Genomic DNA, 18,864 nt, shown 5'->3' with positions numbered 1-18,864 from the left:
TCAGAGCCTTGATTTTATTCTTCAAAGGGGAATCTCCTGCTAGTAGGAATGTATGCTATAAATAAAAAAAAAATAACACCGTCTAATCTAACTCCCCTTAGAGCTGAAAGTTCTATAAAACTTCCTAAAGGTTAACATTTTCTTTCAGGACAAGTAAGGCAAAGTATTACAGTGCAGTGACTTTTTCACTTCTGTGTGTCAATACAGCAAATCAGAACAGGTACACATGGGATGGCATCTGCTACCAAGTACTGCTGTAGCAAGGTCTTGGTGACTTGCTTCCTCCTTTGAAAAACAATAACGCTGTCACGGAGAAGCCTTTCCTGCAGAGATGGCCCCAGGCACCCTTTCCCCTTTATGAGCTATCATTGGCCTTCTGAAGAATCATCACCATTAACCAGAGAGGAACAAACTTTAAATTACCACAGGACGTGATTCCTGCTTTGCCAACACTCATCAGCAATATGCAGCAGCAAGATGGAGTCAGAATGATACCAGATACAAGTTTTCTGTCAGAGGGCCTGATCCTGAATGCAGAGCATCTGCAACTCCCACTAAAACTGGGTATCACCATCCCCAAAAACACTGTGATCAAGATTGAGAAAGGGAGCACAGCCCATTTCTTGTGATCTTATGAGTATTGGTAAAAATTAAGAATTCACAAAGCTTTTATGCCGGTTTGTCCTGGCTTACAGGGAAATCTCCCAGGAAGCCTCAGGACTTAGAGACCCCAAAACCCATCCATTAACTGGGAGATAAAAACAGATCCCATTGATCTATGAGTCTGAGTTTTTACTGTCGGGGGTTCAGATCCAACAGAACTTGGATCCAAAGATGTATCTTGGGGGAGGAGCATGACCACTGGAGAAGCATGGGACCAGGAGGCACAGGAGGTGTGGGCGCCTTTGGTGGTTCTGTCCACCCTCTGTTGTTTCTTGTGTTTGAATTTAGCATGTTATTGTGTTATGCATAATGAGGCATGATCTGAGATGCCCCATAATGCATAGCATGTTAGCATATCAGATTCAAACACTAGAGGTAGCAAATGACAGGAGGGCAATGTATGAGGCCTACCTTTGAAGCACCAAAGCATCACAACTTGAAGCAGCTGCAGTGACACTTATAACCCCCTTATCTGAGGGAAAAAAAGATTGTCCCCCACACCCGTGAGCTCTATAAATGGTAGTGGTGATGACTGGATAGAGCATGAGCACCCACTGTCCACACCATCCTTGCAGATTCTTCTTCTCTCTTTATCCTGGAGGTTCTTGCCTCCCAGTATGAGGCTGCTTTCATGGTTTAACTCTATCCTATTTGTTTGACCTTTTGGTTTTCTACTCTTCAATCCACTTTATTATTTATATTCTCTTTACATTACTTTTATTTTAATCTCAGAAGGATAATCAGAGCTGTATAGTATTTTGGGTATTTTCACACTGTGCTCTTTGGCTATGGAACTTAATTTATTTATATACTACAATCTAAGAATCACCATATATTATTTTTTGGAGAGGATCTTCAAGAAATCTATTTCATTTGATAATAAATGACCAGTAATAAATGGTACAATGAAACACAAAAACAAGGAATACATAGCTATGTTTGACCAAAAATAGATTGCAGAGTTGATTTTATCAGCATTAATAATCATTGGTGCCATTTCTCTTATATAGTGCCTTGGTGACAAAAAAGCACAGAAAAGAAACAAAACAATATATTAATAATTCTGCAGATATGCTCTGAGTATTACTGTTCTTGAAAGCAGTTTAGAAAATCCTGCTCTGAAACTAAAATCTTGAAATGCTGAATGTACATTTATTATTTTCCATTTTAGAAGTCTGTAGATCACTTTATTTCCCATTTTCATTATTTATAAAAAATTCTCAGTATTAATTATTATGAACCTGATCCTGCAATCAGATCTGCAAAGATGGATAAAATTGCACAATTAGAGTATAAAATGTTATCATTAGTTATAAGTGATTGAAAATAGAGGAGTTTATGAAGGATTATAACAGGGATCCTTTCCTTCTCAGCCCTCCCTATACACAATATCCAGAGGTTCACTCTCAACCTGAATCTAGAAGTGCAATATATTAACATGTAACAAGCTTTAAAAAGGAACCAAAAAAGACTTACATAGGATAATCATATCCCATCAAAATCAGTGCTGTGCCCCTTGTCCTTGGCCTAGCCTGTGATAACCCACCCATTTAGTCCCAATCCAGCAAGTGATGAGATGGTATGAGGATGAAGTCATTTAAGTCAATGGGACTCCACCAGGGCATAGGATTCACTGAAGGATTGAAGTCAAAGATTCTGAAAATGCAAACACTTGTGCCTGTGCTTAACTTTACTGCTAGCTGTAGTCCTGTTTTCAGTGGTAGTGAAGTTAAACTCGTGCATAAGTGTTTGCAGGATCAGGGCCAAAGTTAGTAAAAATAGCTAGAATATGTACAAAATTCTCTTTTCCTTTCTCTGGCCCAAGTTTCCAGCCTGGACTGCACAAATACTTCTAATATGCAAGCAGGTGAAATGGTGGGCTTTCTAAAAGATGCCACACAAAAACAAGCTTAAATATTTTTTCTTTTCAAGCAATGTCTTCTTTAAAATAATAATGTAGTACTTTTTATCTTTAGATCTCAAAGTGCTTTAAAAGATAGGTCAGTACCATTATCCCCATTTCACAGGTGGAGAAATTGAGGCACAGAGAAGTGAAGTGACTTGCCCAAGGTCACCAAGCAGGTCAGTGGCAGAACCAAGAATTGAACCAAGGTCTCCTAAATCCCAGTCTGGTGCCCTTGTTTGCAGATTTTCAAGTAACACTATCAAAGTGTCAATGCAAAAATTGGCCTCAATCCTACAACTAGAAAAACAGGGCTCCCTATGGGCATGGGGCTCAGACTCTGCAGTTCCAGCTGGAGGACTGGGGTAGTGCCAGTAGGTTTCGGGAATCGTAGGAGGAGGTGTTTCCTTGTATATGGTACTTGTGCATCTGGGAAAGCTACAGACAGGAGCATTTCGGTGGGGAATTTGGGATACATTTCTTAACTTCATTCAAATGCATGGGACTACAGAGGAATAAACAACTTTTTTAATGGGGAGGGAGACTCTAGAGTTAAAAAGGAACAGAACAGCTGCTGAATATCACTCTAATGAGGAGCCAAAGTTGGTCAGGTGATAGCTTTCATCATTGGCCCTTTGGCTGGAGAGCAAGCCAAGCCTTCAGGCTGCCCAGGGCTCTTCCTGGGGTGACCAATCAAAGCTATTCCCTGTCTCTCTGAACTCCTGGGGCCAGCCCTGCTCTAACAACCCTGCAGCTTTTGTCCTATGACTACACGGGTCCACTTGTAATGAAGTGACACTAGTTTCCAGTCTCCCCCACAGCGTTTCCTTTGCTGGTTTGTGCAGTCCCGAATGCCTGGGGGCTCTTGGCTCTCCAGGCCTGCGGGCGAGGAGAGCTCTGAGGAGGGAAAGGCTCGTTTACTTTCCAAAGAGCCGGGGCCTGTGCCCTCCCTCTGAAGACAAACGGGCACGCTGCGGCCCTGGTAGTCAGGCCGCCTAAGCGTGAGGGCTGGCTCCAGCATCGAGCCTGCCTGCGCCCCCAGCGCCCAGAGCGCCTCTCCCGGCCGCTGGCGCGCTCCCTAGGCAGCCGCCTGCCGGCCGGCCCCACAACAGCAGCCAGCCAGCCCGAAGCAGCAGGTGCGCGGAGCCGGAGCGGCGGCCGGGGCGTCCCCAGCGCGCCGCAGGAGGAGCATGGCTGCCCGCTATGACCGCGCCATCACCGTGTTCTCCCCGGACGGGCACCTCTTCCAAGTGGAGTACGCCCAGGAGGCCGTGAAGAAGGGCTCCACGGCTGTGAGTGCGCCCTGGGCAGCCAGTCCCCGCGGCAGCGCCCGCCCTGCCTCCCCGGCGCCTTCTCGCTGGGCTGCCAGCGGGGAAGAGAGAGCCCCGTGGCAACTGACCTGCCCCCAGAGTGAGGGTGGGGAAGGAAAGGAGGCTCCCCATCTCCTCGGGGTGTGATAGGGAGAGACCCCCATGGGGAGGAGCTGGAGAAAAGAGAGACTCTCCTCCTCTGGGGAGGGGACCAGAAGAGAGAGACTCCTCCACGGTGGAGCTGGGATACGGAGAGACTCCCTCACGGGGAGGCTGGAGAGGGAGAGACTCCCCCATAGGGGGCTGTGATAGAGGAGACTCTTCCAGGGGCCAGCAGAGGGAGAGACTCCCTAGGGTGGGGGGTGGACAGAGAGGGAGAGACTCCCCCATGGGGTGGGGCTGGGCTAGAGAGAGACTCCCTTGTCAGGGAGAGTTATGGTTTTGTATGCCTATTGGAGCAACACGACACACGTCGGTGGTGTGACCGGCTGCCCCAATTACATACCAAGAGACTGCCCCAAACTATAAGGAGAAAGGAGCCGGACGCTCCCTCCTGGCATCAAGTTTTGAGTCTCACTGTCGCTGTTTGGGATGGAGGATGTTGTTGGGGTGTGTTTCAAAGTGACATTTACCTTTAGGAGCCTTGTGCCATTTAAAAAACAAATCAACAAAGGCCTCTCTCCATCCAGTTTTCCTCAGAGCTCGTGATACCAGCCCTGGTTGGTTTGCTGCAGAAAGGGAGAGTTTTTTAATAGAAGCCAGTAACTTCACGGCACTGACCCCCACTAAAAATGAAGGAAGGTGCCTCTACGGGTGTAGTAAACTAGGAGATGCCCAAACTGTTTAGCTGTGGGACCCATGTGGGCAATTTGCCAGGAGCCCAAGTGGCATCCCAAATATGCATAAAACAGAGCAGACAGCCAGGTTGTCTGTAATATGCAGAGGTGTGGCCTGCAGGGTTGATTGGTTTTAGCACGCTATCCTCTGGCTTGAGTTGTGTCGTGGCATCGAGTATATAGAAATAGGGGAGATCCAGGCTTCGGTAATGACAAGAAAATGTTGATTCAGGTATCCCACTCGCAGAATAGGTGACTCCTTGCCTAGTTCATGACTGCCTAGAAGGAACTGCTTACACACTTACAGGGCTAGATGTGGTCATGCAGAAAAGTCACAGAGAAATCAAGCTCTAAAAGAGACAGACATCCTATAGTGTACTCACAAATAGACCTTCACTACAATCTGAACTGTTGCCACTTGCATCAAGATAGAAAATTGCATGTTAGAACTTGTAGTTTTCAGGTTGCACATGTGTATTAAGGCTACGTTGTAGAATCATGTGACACACATTTTAACGACCATGCAAAAAGAGTTAGTTAAAAAACGTGGAAAAAAATAAAACATTTTAGCGTTTTCTTTGTTTAAAGAAATTGCAGTTTTTTTCTGTTAGCCCCCATGTTTTGATCCATTCTGTAAGAAAATTTAAAGTATGGCTCTACTCTGAACAATTATTCTGTAAAACTACCATTGTGACATTCTGTAATTGTCTGTCTCTCATGCACTTCCACCTAGTATTTGCTCAACTTACAAGTAAAACAATTATTTTTCTTATTGCCAGCTCTGGAAGTTTAGTCTGAAAGTCAAGTTGGGTTCTTTCTGGGTATCATATTATTACCAGTTTAAAAATTCTGCAATTAGAGCTTGATTAGTTATTTTGTTCATGTGGATGGCAAGGTAGGATCATGCTCAAGTTACTTGCACACCTATAGTAACTCAGCTGTACTAGCAGGAGTAAAAAAAGTAGTATTTTTATCAGTAATGTAAATAGATATAACTGAGGAAGAAGATGACCTTTAATGTAATCATTTTTTTTTACCATAACTGCACTGTAATAATTTTTTCGATTTGTAGGGAAAAACCTTTTTGTGACCCAAACAACACCTATATCAAAATAGAATTCTTTTTATCACCCAGTGTTTAGAAAATTGTGTGTGTGCGTGCACGCACACACACACACAAAGTCCTTAATCCTCGAACAAGTTGTGCACAAGTAGATCTCACTGACATGGATGCAGGGGTCTGCTTGCATAGAACAATTTGAAGGACTTGGACCTTAACATCAAGAATAAAAGGTGTAATGAGAAGATGGAAATGTCATAAGAAATCATCTATAGAAAACTCTCAACTAATTAAAATGTCTTGGGAAGCTGCAACAAATAGAATTGATGGACATACTGTCACTTTTTAAAGGATAGGCATTTTTACAGTGTGTATTTTTAAGATGCAGTGAAGGTATGAGACCACTGAGTATATCTTTCCTCAACATTCTAAAACTCCAGCTTATACCTTCATATTTTTGTAATGCTTCCTACATTTGTTACTGTGACCTTTTACCTCATGTGAAATTGAGCTATATTTGTGTCTAAGGGTGACACAAAATGTCAGGAGAAGCTTGTCATTGGTTAGAATGCAGCAAAGGTTTAGTTTTGGGAAGGTGATAGGGGGATGATATTGGAATGCTTGTCACTACTGAGTTGTGTAATGTAAGGGACATGAGGTTTGGGGGCACTTTGCACTCTGAGCTGCTTTTCTTGGGTGCCAGCGGGAGAAGGGAACCTCTGGGATTGAGGCATCTCCATGATTTCTGCTTGCCTTTCCCCACCCCACCTCCTCCAAAAAAAAAAGAAAGGAGAGCATATTTCTTCTGTTTGTTTGTCCTCCCCTGCTGGGGGAGTGGTACTGGTTTTTGGAAGCTCTGTCTTGGAGGAGTGGATGTCTTTGAGCTCTTTGACTCTATCTTGGGACCTAGCAGCTCCTAAACTCTGTTCCTCTGCACACCCTACTCTATCTTTAATTCATGTTCACCTTTAGATACTCCTGGGGGAATTCTGCACCACTGCACGTGTGCAGAATTCATTTCCCCGCAGATATCTTTGCTTTCCCGCAGAAAAGTGATTTTCTGACAGGGAAGCAAAGGGAAGCTGCAAGAGCAATCATGCACCATTCCCTAGCTTTGCAGGTACATCATTTCAGGTACCCGGAAAAGCCAGTGGAGCGGTAAATCACCACAGGTCTGGAGACACCCCAGCTAGTGGCTCCTACCCTGAGCCAGGATCAGCTGCTAATCCTGGCTGGGCTGGAGGCAGTAGAGAACGGGATTTCCTCTTCCCCTGCAAGAAGTCGCTAGGGCTGCGTCAGACCTACCCCCAGAAGCCTCCCCCAGCTGCAGGAAGTTCAGCATCCTCCCCTGCTTCCTGCCCCCATTGCTCTTCAGCTGTGTGTGGAGGGGTCACTGTACAGGGAGCTGCTCCCCCATCTGCCCAAGCCCCATGCATCCAGACCTCCCATACCCAGACACTCCCACCAAGCCTCACCCCATACACCCAGAACCCCCCAGCCCTCCATACCCAAACCCCACCTCATTGAACCTCAACCCCTGCACCTGGATCCCCCTGTACCCAAACCCCACTGCTTCTGGACCCCCTATCCCTGCACCCAGACCACCCCCCACTGAGCTCCCTGCACTCAAACCCCACTCTGAGGAGCCCCACCTCCCTGCACCACCCTGAGCCCCCACATCCAGACCCTCACCCCACCGACCCCCAACTAGATGCACCCAGACCCCACCAAGCCTCACTCCCCCAGCACTGGGATTCCCCTGCTGAGATCCCCACACCCAGACCCTTCTGCTGAGCCCCAACCACTTTCACCTGGAAGCCCCTGCAGAGTCCCTTTGCCCCTGCACCTGGAACCGCCCTAACGAACCTCTGTGCATCTAGATCCCCCACTGAACTGCCTGTACCCAGATTGTCCCACAGAGAATCCTCTCACCCCACACCTGGATCCCCTCATACTGAGCCCCTGCACACTTGGATACTGCCTGGTTGAACCTGCCTGCCCCATGCCTGGCCCAAAGGGACAGGGCCCTAGGGTGTTTCTGGGGCAGGCCCAGCCTTGTGCTGTGACAGGTTCAGGTGCAGCCTGAGTCCTGGGAGTGGGGAAGCTGAAGGGTGATCTCTCACCTTCATGCAGTCAGTGGCCTGTGCTCCCACCTGCCATGCTGGAGCCTCTGCATTTATTTATTGACAAATAAAACTTGCAGAATTTTACAGTATTGCATGCAGAATTTTTAATTTTTTGGCACAGAATGCCGTCTGGAGTATTTAGAGCACTTGGAAGTCTGACAGTGATTCAGTCATCCAGGGAATAAGTTCTGATTAGAATGGGGAGAAAATACCAAGTAATAAATAAAAGAAAGATAGAAACAAAGCTCTCACTCGGTACTGAGATGTTGAAAATTGTCTCTGCTATTACAATAATGTCAGCCTTTGTTGCCCATCTCTCCCATTCTGCCCCTTATGCATGGTTGGAGCTTCCTGTAAACATCCACAAAGTATATCTTTATCCTTTTAAAAACCCCTCCTTAAAACTCTCTTTTGCCATGATGCCTACAAAACAATCTTGACATCAGTTAGGCAGCTGGTGTGCTAATACTACAGGTTGTAATGCTGCCCAATATTGTCTCATTGGTTCCTTCTGCTCCTCTGTCTGTCTTACGGTATTCACCTCTTGTAACTTGTCTTATACTTAGATTGTAAATTCTTTGGACAGTGATTGTCTTTTTGTTCTGTGATTGTACAGTGAAATGCTGGTCTGTAACTGGGACTCTTGAGTGCAACTGCAATACAAATAATAAATAAGACATCCACAGTTTCTCAGTATGGCAGCATACCCACCCTACCATCTTCATTTCTAACAGAGAGTCAAATATTACTGTTTTTTACTTATTGAGTACCATCGCTGTGGAGACTGTAACAGTCTAAGGGTATGTCCACACTATGAAATTAGGTCGAATTTATAGAAGTCGAATTTTTAGAAAGAGATTTTATACAGTTGATTTTGTGTGTCCCCACTTAAAACCATTAAGTCGGCAGAGTGCGTCCACAGTACCGAGGCTAGCGTTGACTTCTGGTGTGTTGCACTGTGGGTAGCTATCCCACAGTTCCCGCAGTCTCTGCCACCCATTGGAATTCTGGGTTGAGATTCCTATGCCTGATGAAGCAAAAAACATTGTCGCGGGTGGTTCTGGGTACATGTCGTCAGGCCCCCATTCCCTCTCTCCCTCCGTGAAAGCAACGGCAGACAATCGTTTTGCGCCTTTTTTAATGAGTTACCCGTGCAGACGCCATACCACGGCAAGCATGGAGCCCGCTCAGCTCACCGTACGTCTCCTGGGTGCTGGCAGACGTGGGACTGCATTGCTACCCAGCAGCAGCTCATTGCCTTGTGGCAGCAGATAGTGCGGTACGACTAATAGCCATCCTCATCGTCTCCTGGATGCTCTGGCCAGCCTTGGTCAGGTCAGTCGGGGTGCCTGGGCAGACATGGGTGCTCCTGGCAGATCTCGGTGAGGTCTGTCGGGGGTGCGTGGGCAGACATGGGTGCTCTTATTCAGCAAAGAATTAGGCATATACATAATTTCATTCTCATAGCTTGGGGGCTTAAATGTAAAGTGTCATTCTTACCCTAAGTATCATAATATCTTCATTATATTGTTAATGATGAAAAATGTTTCTAAGGTTAATTATTTTTTTATGGTGACTTAACAGGTTGGAATTCGAGGGCTGGACATAGTTGTATTGGGGGTAGAGAGAAAGTCTGTTGCCAAACTTCAGGAAGAAAGAACTGTGAGAAAGATTTGTGCACTTGATGATCATGTCTGCATGGCTTTTGCAGGTATTGGTTATAGAGTTATTGCTCTGTGGAGCATCTTATTGCAGATATATGTTGTGCAAGAGGCCTTTAAAGACCTGTTAACAGATTTAAGAAAAAATATTACTGAGGTGGTCAGGATGGTTCAGGAGACTGGTAAGGCTTTTGCTTTTACATCATAGGTTTGAATGTAGTGAACAGAAATCACTGCGTAATGAAGTTTTTTTTCAGTGCCTGGTGGGAAATAATTTGGTCTTTTAGAAAATTCTGAACATTTAGGGATTTTTGATTGACGCTTTCCTTTTTTTTCCCCTCTTGTTCAGGTAGATATGTAGATCATTAGCAGTGATGTGGCCAGTTGGAGCAGCAAGCTGCCTGTAGGCTGGCTGCAATAGCCTTGAACAGACCAAGGGAGAAGAGAACACTGTACCTGTGACTTCATCCCCAGAAAAAGAAATTGGGTTAATATTGGGGAAAACCCCATAAATATGGGGGAGACATTATGGGACTGGAAAAGCACACCTATCCCATTCTTCTTCACTGTGTCTGCCCCTGGAATCACTTTCTGAGGGTAGGGAGAGAAATACCCTCCCATGCATGAGACAGCAACGGGGGGTGGGAGGGAGGTGCACGTGTGAACACCTGTTGCCCCCCCACACACTCCACCAAGGACTAGCTTGGGGGACATTTAGACAAACATCCCCTTTCAGAAAAGGGTTACATGTTTGCAGCTTCCCATTCCCTCCCTATTACTGCTTGCAGGGAGAGAGAAGAGAGGGGACCACAGGGAGACCCTGGAACCCCTCTTTTTAGGCTGTTGTGGTGCTCCTTTCAGCTCTCCCTTCCCTTGTTTATTTTAGGGATACTGTAGCTTCTATAGCCTGCTCCTGCTAGGCCTGAGTGCCTCTGCTGATTATGTATGAATCTGCCTGAACAGGGGTGAGACTTCTGCCTGCAGAATAGAAGGAAAAGGAAAGGATCAAATTAGGGGTCCTTAAAATTTCAAAACGCATGCACGCGCATGCATGTACATACACAGAGCATAATTAGTCATTTACACATCCTAGCCCTTACTGTTATAAAAAGTGATAAATGAATAAAACTGCTAGGGTTTTTATGGAAGATTCAGCAAGAACTCCTTAAGATGTCCATTTGCTTCAATAGCTCTTTAGTGCCCACCTTGCTGCACCATTTTTTGTATGAGAAAAGAAGAAGTGTAATGTAATTAGGTCCTGAAACACTTGTGCATGTGTTTAATATTAAGCACACAAGTGCCCTCATTGACTGTGTTTGCAGGATTGAGGTCTGAGAGATTAGAGTGGAAAGACATTTTGAAGAGGACATAAGGGTGTATTTTATTCTAGAAGAAGGTGTAACAAGTTTTGGTTGTCACTTGACCCACTTGATAATTTAAAGATACACTGTCAATTTAAATTTAGCTTCTGTCTCAAAATGTCTTGCCTACTACTGTTACGGGCAACATGGAAGATTATTATAACTAAACAAAGTAGAGAACAATGCTTTTTCATCTTTATTTTTTTCTTTCCTTCTCAGTTTGTTTGCTTTTGTGCAATTGACCATACTTTGTGAACGGTCAGTTTGCCTTCTGTAGTCAGTCTGAGAAAGAGGAAAATGACTTTCACAAGGCAAGAGGGAGAAAAAAAGTAATTCTTCTTTATCAAACAATACATATATTATTTAAGAAAGAATATTCACTGTGTTGTAACATATTTGATAATTATGATTATGTAGGTCTGACTGCTGATGCTAGAATAATAATTAACAGAGCCCGTGTGGAGTGTCAAAGCCATAAACTTACTGTTGAGGATCCAGTCACAGTAGAATATATAACACGCTATATAGCATCTTTAAAGCAGGTAAGTATCTTACTTAGTGTTGTTAGTTTTCTATAGGGGCCTTTAGATAACACTATTTAAAAACAAAAAAGCTGCTTCTATTTCACAGCAGTAGAAATAGACGCCAGGTGTCAGATTGCCAGTAAAAATGGGAGCCTGGTTAAATTTTCTATCACTGGACTTTTAAGAATGCAAATAGTGTTTGAAAGAAGTAGTACTAGTATTTTCCACAAGAAAATAGTTTCCATTATTAGCTTTTCTGTTTGGCGGACCACCTGCAAATATCGCTCCTGCTCTACTCTCATGTGCTGTAGTCCCTTTCGTACATTTCCTACCTTATTTGGAAATGCAAATATATTATTGTATAACAAAAGTTAAGATAAAACAAATTTAAAAAAGCTTTTTTCAGATCAGTACTAGATAGTGTGAAGTGCTAAATTTAATGCAGATCCTTAATCTCAAAATGTCCTTCTTTCTTAATATTAGTGGAACAGTTAGGAGTAGTCTAATCAATCATATGTCTATGGGGAGATGACTGTTGAAATCTGCTAATAACAGTACCCTGCACTCTGTTTGCAATAGCTTCATATGTAAAAATATTTAAGCAATATGTTTATTTTTAAATTCCTACAATTAGTTTATACCTAGTTGAGAATAGTGTACTTCGTGTCTCACTAAAAGCCAAATTCTGCTGTCAGTTACTCCTGTGCAAACTTTACTAGGGTTGTGCCAGTATAACACAGAGCAGAATTTAATCCCAGAATATTTAGGAATTGCATTCTCCCAGTGGTATGTTGTTATTAATAATCAGTTATAGGTTAAATTGCTGTGTAGCGTCTTTTCAGTTTTATGCTGTTTCATATGTACTAGACTGATAACATTCCATGAAGGTAAAAATGTTAAAACTTTACATCTTGTTCATAGCGCTATACACAGAGCAATGGACGTAGACCTTTTGGTATTTCTGCCTTGATTGTGGGCTTTGATGATGATGGTAGTCCCAGATTGTATCAGACAGACCCATCTGGTACATATCATTCTTGGAAGGTAAGCTCCAACTTAATTCATAAATTGTATTATCTTAGTGCAAATATTTGCATAGGCAGTGTATCTCAATGAAGTCTGATGTTGCATGTTGTACTATGGATTCACATAAACAAAGAATCTGTTCCATGCTTTCAGAAGGCTAGTTACAGTTGTTTGAGCACCAAAGCTAATTGAGGGTACGTTTACACTGGAATAAAAGACCCACAGCCCAGTCATGGTTGACCCAGGTCAGCTGACTTGTTGCAGGGCTAAAAATTGCTGTATACATGTTCAGGCTCAGGCTGGAGCCAGAACTCTGGGCCCCTCCCCCCCTCGCAGGGTCCCAGAGCTTGGTCTCCATCTCAAGCCCAAACATCTGCATAGCCCCATGGCCCAAGGCAGACGAACTGGGCTGGCTGTGGGTGTTGAATTGCTGTATAGATGTAGCCTTAGCCTTATAGTTAAAGAATTAGTGAATCCACAGCAAAAATAAGAAAATAAATTTAAAATATATACAACAGCAAACATATTGCATGGTGATTGCGCGTTCGGTGTCATCGATTATGAAGAGATAACCTTTCCATAGTGAATGTTGAAACCAGATTCCATTATAAAGCCCTATTTCAAACTCCCCCTCTCCTTTTAAACTTTCCCATGGGAAAAGAGAGGCATGGCCTGAAAATTACCATATCTACTCTGAGAGCAAAAGAAAATACAGGAGAGATATTTAAAGACAGTGGGTCCAACCTTATGAGTTACAGGTCATTTAAAAACTACCTTACTTTAAATTTTATTTGTCTCCCTTTTGCTCAAAAACAGCTTGTTACTACTATTTCAAGCTTTCTATTTCCATGTATAGGCATCACCTAGCCCCTTCTCAGCTGGGTCTGATAATTGCACAGGACTGCTGGCCCCAGGCCCTTAAATGGGGAGACCACCCTGTTATAGCATGGAAGTCCTAGCGTCGTCAATTTATGGAAAAGGGGGTTCTGGCGTGAAAAAGCTTGAGAACCACTGTTCTAATATTTTCATGTCCTCCGGTGTTACAAGACCTAGGACCACTAACGATATTTTCAAAGTGCTTCAAATTAACAAAGTTTATTATGCTGTTTTGTCTTCTTTCCTTAAAAACGTAAAGGCCTGGAAATCTTGAAAATGTTGTTGTATTCCACATGGAAACAGTGAAATAGTCTTTTCTGCCAATATTGCAAAACCCAAATCACATGTTACATAATGATAGTGGGGGAATTGCCAAATCAGTATCATGTGAGAAATGTGTGCAGACCAAATGGGTTTGATTTGGTAAAACAAATTAATGTACATCATGGTGAGATACATAACTGTGTGTCTTCTACAGGCAAATGTAATTGGTCGCAATGCTAAAACTGTGCGTGAATTTTTGGAGAAGAATTACACAGAAGAAGCTATAGCAACTGACAAAGAAGCTATCAAATTAGCAATAAGAGCTTTGCTAGAAGTATGTAATCCAGTAGAATGTATACAATAAATGCTTTCAGAAAAGCTTGTTTTTCTTCGTTTTGTAACGTACTTGTAATGATGTTTTTGTTGTATACTAGGTTGTCCAATCTGGTGGAAAAAACATTGAACTTGCAATAATAAGGAGAAACCAACCACTACAGGTATGAGTTATTGATTACATAGAAATAAAATGATGATTTCTATACAGAATCTTCTGACAAAAATTATTCCAGTTTACATCTGTGCATTTCAACAGGATGTATAAAGTGTCCCTAACATCTGGTAAAACAGTATTATGTGACTTCTGTTGTGTCTCTGTAGATTGATGATTCTGTGAACTATGTAGTAACTGCTGATAATTTATATTGTATTATAAGAAGCTGTGTTGGGAACATTCAGTGCAGGAAACTGTTCTGGGAACATATAAAAACATACTTTTCTGGTTTTTGTGTGGGAGACATTATCACGTAGCTTACATGGCAAGACTCATAGTAAATTTTGATATTGTACAGTTCTAAAGAAGCATTTTTGCAATTTAATATTTCTGGCAAACATTTTGTGACCCTTTTTGTAGCTGCTATTACAGTGGAAAAGACAGACTCCAGGCATGACAATTAAAAAATAAGATTTCCATAGAGTATTTCCCTTCTTTTGGAATAAACAACTCCATTCTTCTTCATATATTACCCGCATAATAGATAAGTGTACATAATCTCTTTAAGCAATTTTAACTGTTTGAGTTGTCTGGAATTTTAGTAAGATGTGATATTTAGTACTTAGTCCCAAATGACAGAATTTCTTTGGAATATTGTAACTTTTCATTATTTCTGCTGCATCTGAAAGAAGTCCAGTTCTAGAATAAATTCTTGGCAATATTGTCAAAAGATTTTGACTTTTAAAGATAAATGGTGGTGTACACACTCTTGGAATAAACGCATCTTCTACAAACTGCATTCATCATTACACCCTTGGCAATGTATCACCACTTCCTGCAGTAACACCCACATCCTGTAGACTCAAGTTCAGTAAACCTTTACGTCCATACATTGCTGTCGTGAATTCTGTATGCACAGGGTGAATCGAATGTGAATTGTCAATTGAAGATAGCTGGCTAGAATTTTAGCCAAAATTACATATGTGCTTTATCAAAGATAGAGTGATAGGAAAGACACCCTGTTAGGACAGGTTTATTTCTGTGAAGCCCTGGAGAGGTGGAGGTGATTGAATCATAGAATTTAAGGTCAGAAGGGACCATTATGATCGTCTAGTCTGACCTCCTGCACAATGCAGGCCACAGAATCTCACTCACCCACTCCTGTAACAAACCCCTAACTTATGTCTGAACTACTGAAGTCCTCAATTCGTGGTTTAAGGACTTCAAGGTGCAGAAAATCCTCCAGCAAGTGACCGGTGCCCCATGCTGCAGAGGAAGGCAAAAATCCCCCAGGGCCTCTGCCAATCTGCCCTGGTGGAATATTCCTTCCCGACCCCAAATATGGTGATCAGCTAAACCCTGAGCATGTGGGCAAGACTCACCAGACAGACACCCAGGAAAGAATTCTCTGTAGTAACTCAGATCCCACCCCATCTAACATCCCATCACAGGCCATTGGGCATATCTACCGCTAATAGTTGAAGATCAATTAATTGCCAAAATTAGGCTATTCCATCGTATCATCCCCTCCATAAACTTATCAAGCTTAGTCTTGAAGCCAGATATGTCTTTTGCCCCCACTGCTTCCCTTGGAGGGCTGTTCCAGAACTTCACTCCTCTGATGGTTAGAAACCTTCATCTGATTTTAAGTCTAAACTTCCTGATGGCCAGTTTATATCCATTTGTTGTTGTGTCCACATTGGTATTGAGCTTAAATAATTCTCCCTCCATGGTATTTATCCCTCTGATATATTTATAGAGAGCAATCATATTTCCTCTCAGCCTTCTTTTGGTTAGGCTAAACAAGCCAAGCTCTTTGAGTCTCCTTTCATAAGACAGGTCTTCCATTCCTCGGATCATGCTAGTAGCCCTTTTCTGTACCTGTTCCAGTTTGAATTCATCCTTCTTAAACATGGGAGACGAGAAAGCGCATCAACTCAGCAGGAGCTCCCCAGGACACTTACTTCTGGGAATGCAGGGGAAATGAGGACACTGCCTAACCCTTTGAAAGAGCAGGGCATGTACTTCATAGATCAGGGGCAGCCAAACTGTGGCTCATGAGCCATGTGCGACTCTTTTACAGTTAAAGTGCGGCTCGCGGAGCCCCCTAAGTCCCCCCATTCTCCACCTATGGGGTGATGGATTATGGACTTCTCCCCAGCTGGGGGTCTCGGGGCTTCAGCCCTGTGAAGCGTACCTGCCATGGCTCGGGGCTTCAGCAGGAGCAAGGCTGAAGCCCCGAGCCCCATCAGGTGCCTCGTGCAGGACTAAGGCCCTGAGCCACGGCAGTTGCTCCCCGGCTCTCGAACTTCTGAAGATTGTCATATGTGGCTAGGAGGGTCAGTAAGTCTGGCCATCTCCATCATAGATAAAAGTGGCCCTGAGTATTCTTCCTTCTGTTATGAGGGTGGTAGAGACACCCTCGCATAGACATTTTTCCCCCCAGTCCATAAACATGGCTTTAATTCTTATATTCACTATTTTCTTTCAGTGATATTATATGGGTTTCTAACACTTGTAACCAATCTGAAGGTTTGGGTAACAACATATTTATAAAGAACTAAGGGGGTTATTAGATAAACCATTTGCCTTTAATTTCTGGTAAGAGTCTATTAGGATTTGGCTCCAGCTGGAGGTCTGAGTGAGTGTCCACAAAACTCATTTAAATTGCTAGTGGACAGCCCAATAAAATGAAACCCTCACACACAATTTGACAGAATTGCCAGTCTGTACTGAAGAAGCGTAGGTTCATGCCAGTATAGTCACTAAATTGCCTTCTGCCATTAAAGTTGTTACTAGAGTAGCTCATGGTACAGCTATCTCACAATATCTGGCCTGTAAATTTACTTATAAGGAAAATAATCATCCCTGGCAGTCTCTTAATCTGCCAGGTTTATAAATGCAAATCTGTATAAACACATCTTGACTTCAAAAAATTAACACAGGTTTGGTTCTCTCAATGTGTGTCTCAGATGGGAGCTTTAGAAACTTTTTTTTTCAACACTTCAGGAGTAAGTTTTGGAGCTGTGAAATGTAATTGAATCTGTGGATTAAAAAAGTGTAGATGGAATCCATATTAGTTACACTTTATACAATTCTTTGTCCTTTGTTCCATTTCAGATTTTTAGCGCAAAGGATATTGAATCACAAGTTGCAGAAATAGAGAAGGAAAAAGAAGACTCTGAAAAGAAAAAAAAGAAAAGTATTTAAATCCCAGATAAATGCTGATGGCTGTTTATTAAAATGTTTCCGAAGTTTTAACAAATACTGGCTGACCACAATATTTACAGCTGCTGAATAAACTTGTCTCTTTCATTATCAAATACTCTAGTTTTCTGAATCCTGTCACAATTACAAATGTGCTGGTCCTAATGTGCTTGTATTTACTATGCTGTGCAAACAGGCAGGTATTTGCACCTTACCTTCCTTACATTCCTTCATTTATTTATTATTTACATATTCAGCATTAAAAGGCATTGTCAAACTTCCTGTAAGCAAATTATCTCCAAACTATTGGCGAATCTCTGTACAAGATATTAAAGGTTTCCAAGTGTTCAATTTTTTCTTATGTAACTTTTTGCAAGTTTGATAAGTTTGTGTTTACATAGTATTACTGTTACATATGGAATGCAAATTAAGAATTCAATAAAGTTCTGATTTATGTTTTGACTGTTTAATTTATTGTGTTGCATTTTCCAAAGCATGTTGCACTGCTAGTCTTTCTCTATTGTAGATGGCACAACACATTGAATTGCACCACTGTTTGAATGATAGAAACACCTTTCTCCTATTAGTGGATTGTACAAGATAGTGAATGGTATTTTTCCTAATGTATCTGTATTATATTCAGCTTTCAAAATCTTAACTGACAAAGCCTATCATTTATTGGACCTTCTGTTCTCCAACAGAAGTTGGTCCAATAAAAGATATTACCACACCCATCTTGTCTGCCTAATATCCTGGGACTGATATGGCTGCAACTACACTGCATACAAAGCCTATCATGTTAGTACTCCACTGAGAATATATTTGTCGCACAGCTAAACATTTTAGTGCAGTGCACCCCTTCTCAGGGGTATTTTTTAATTGAATCTCTCCTACCCTTGCAGCCTTTCAGTTGCCCAGCTTCTCTCTCCCTACCCATTATTATTTTTCTTCCTCTCTCTTCCTTCCTTTATCTTATCTCTCCCTCAGTTTCTCTCTTTACTTACTCCCCTTACTCCAACAATCCTATTCTCATTCTTCTCCTGCACTCTAACTCCAACCAGTTAGGTCCTCATGATCCCACCTCACTGGGCCACTTTAGGGGCTGTATTGGCTGGTCTCTAGTGCAGCAAGAATTGCAGATATACCTCCAGGGAGGCTTTCTGCTGGTAAGAGCAAGCTGCCCTGAGATACATCTATCTTACCTCATGGCTAAATCAAGCTCCTGATGATTATTATTGGTAACTAAATACTTTCTAGCAAGCTCTTTAGAATATACTTTTTACCATGCATTCTTGTTGTATTTTTTGACATTTTATATTAATGTAAAGTTTCATTGTATTATGCTGTTCTTTTATTCTGATATTTATGAAGATAATATGTAAATTTAAAATATTGTTTGATGTCTACAAGCCTGAATGTTCACCCATATAAAAGGTCAGCTAGCACAAGAGGACAGAGGAGGAGATGCAGGTGAGGGGGTATTTGTGACATCAGGTGTGAATTTCAAAAATGCATCTACAACTGCACACCTAATATGCTAGTGTGATTACTGAGGTT

The 18,864-nt window shown here is 42.5% G+C and overlaps 1 protein-coding gene across 2 annotated transcripts; it reads left to right on the top strand.

Annotated features, from left to right (window-relative positions):
• The first annotated feature begins 3,164 nt into the window (after positions 1–3,164).
• PSMA8 (proteasome 20S subunit alpha 8) lies at positions 3,165–17,766 on the top strand. Of its 2 annotated transcripts, XM_037891619.2 has the most exons (7): positions 3,172–3,858; positions 9,483–9,609; positions 11,338–11,462; positions 12,366–12,488; positions 13,825–13,944; positions 14,045–14,107; positions 17,221–17,766. In XM_037891619.2, the coding sequence occupies exons 1-7, from the start codon at positions 3,757–3,759 to the stop codon at positions 17,308–17,310; spliced, it is 750 nt and encodes a 249-aa protein (XP_037747547.1). In that variant the 5' UTR covers positions 3,172–3,756; the 3' UTR covers positions 17,311–17,766. The 2 variants fall into 2 exon arrangements, with proteins under 2 accessions (XP_037747548.1, XP_037747547.1); XM_037891620.2 differs by lacking the exon at positions 13,825–13,944 and having other exon boundaries at positions 3,165–3,858.
• The last annotated feature ends 1,098 nt before the right edge of the window (positions 17,767–18,864 follow it).

The sequence above is a fragment of the Chelonia mydas genome, chromosome 2 (genome assembly GCF_015237465.2).
Source record: "Chelonia mydas isolate rCheMyd1 chromosome 2, rCheMyd1.pri.v2, whole genome shotgun sequence".
Lineage (NCBI taxonomy): Eukaryota > Metazoa > Chordata > Testudines > Cheloniidae > Chelonia > Chelonia mydas.
Note: the sequence above shows the minus strand (reverse complement) of the source record. Positions and strands in the feature narration are given on the sequence as shown.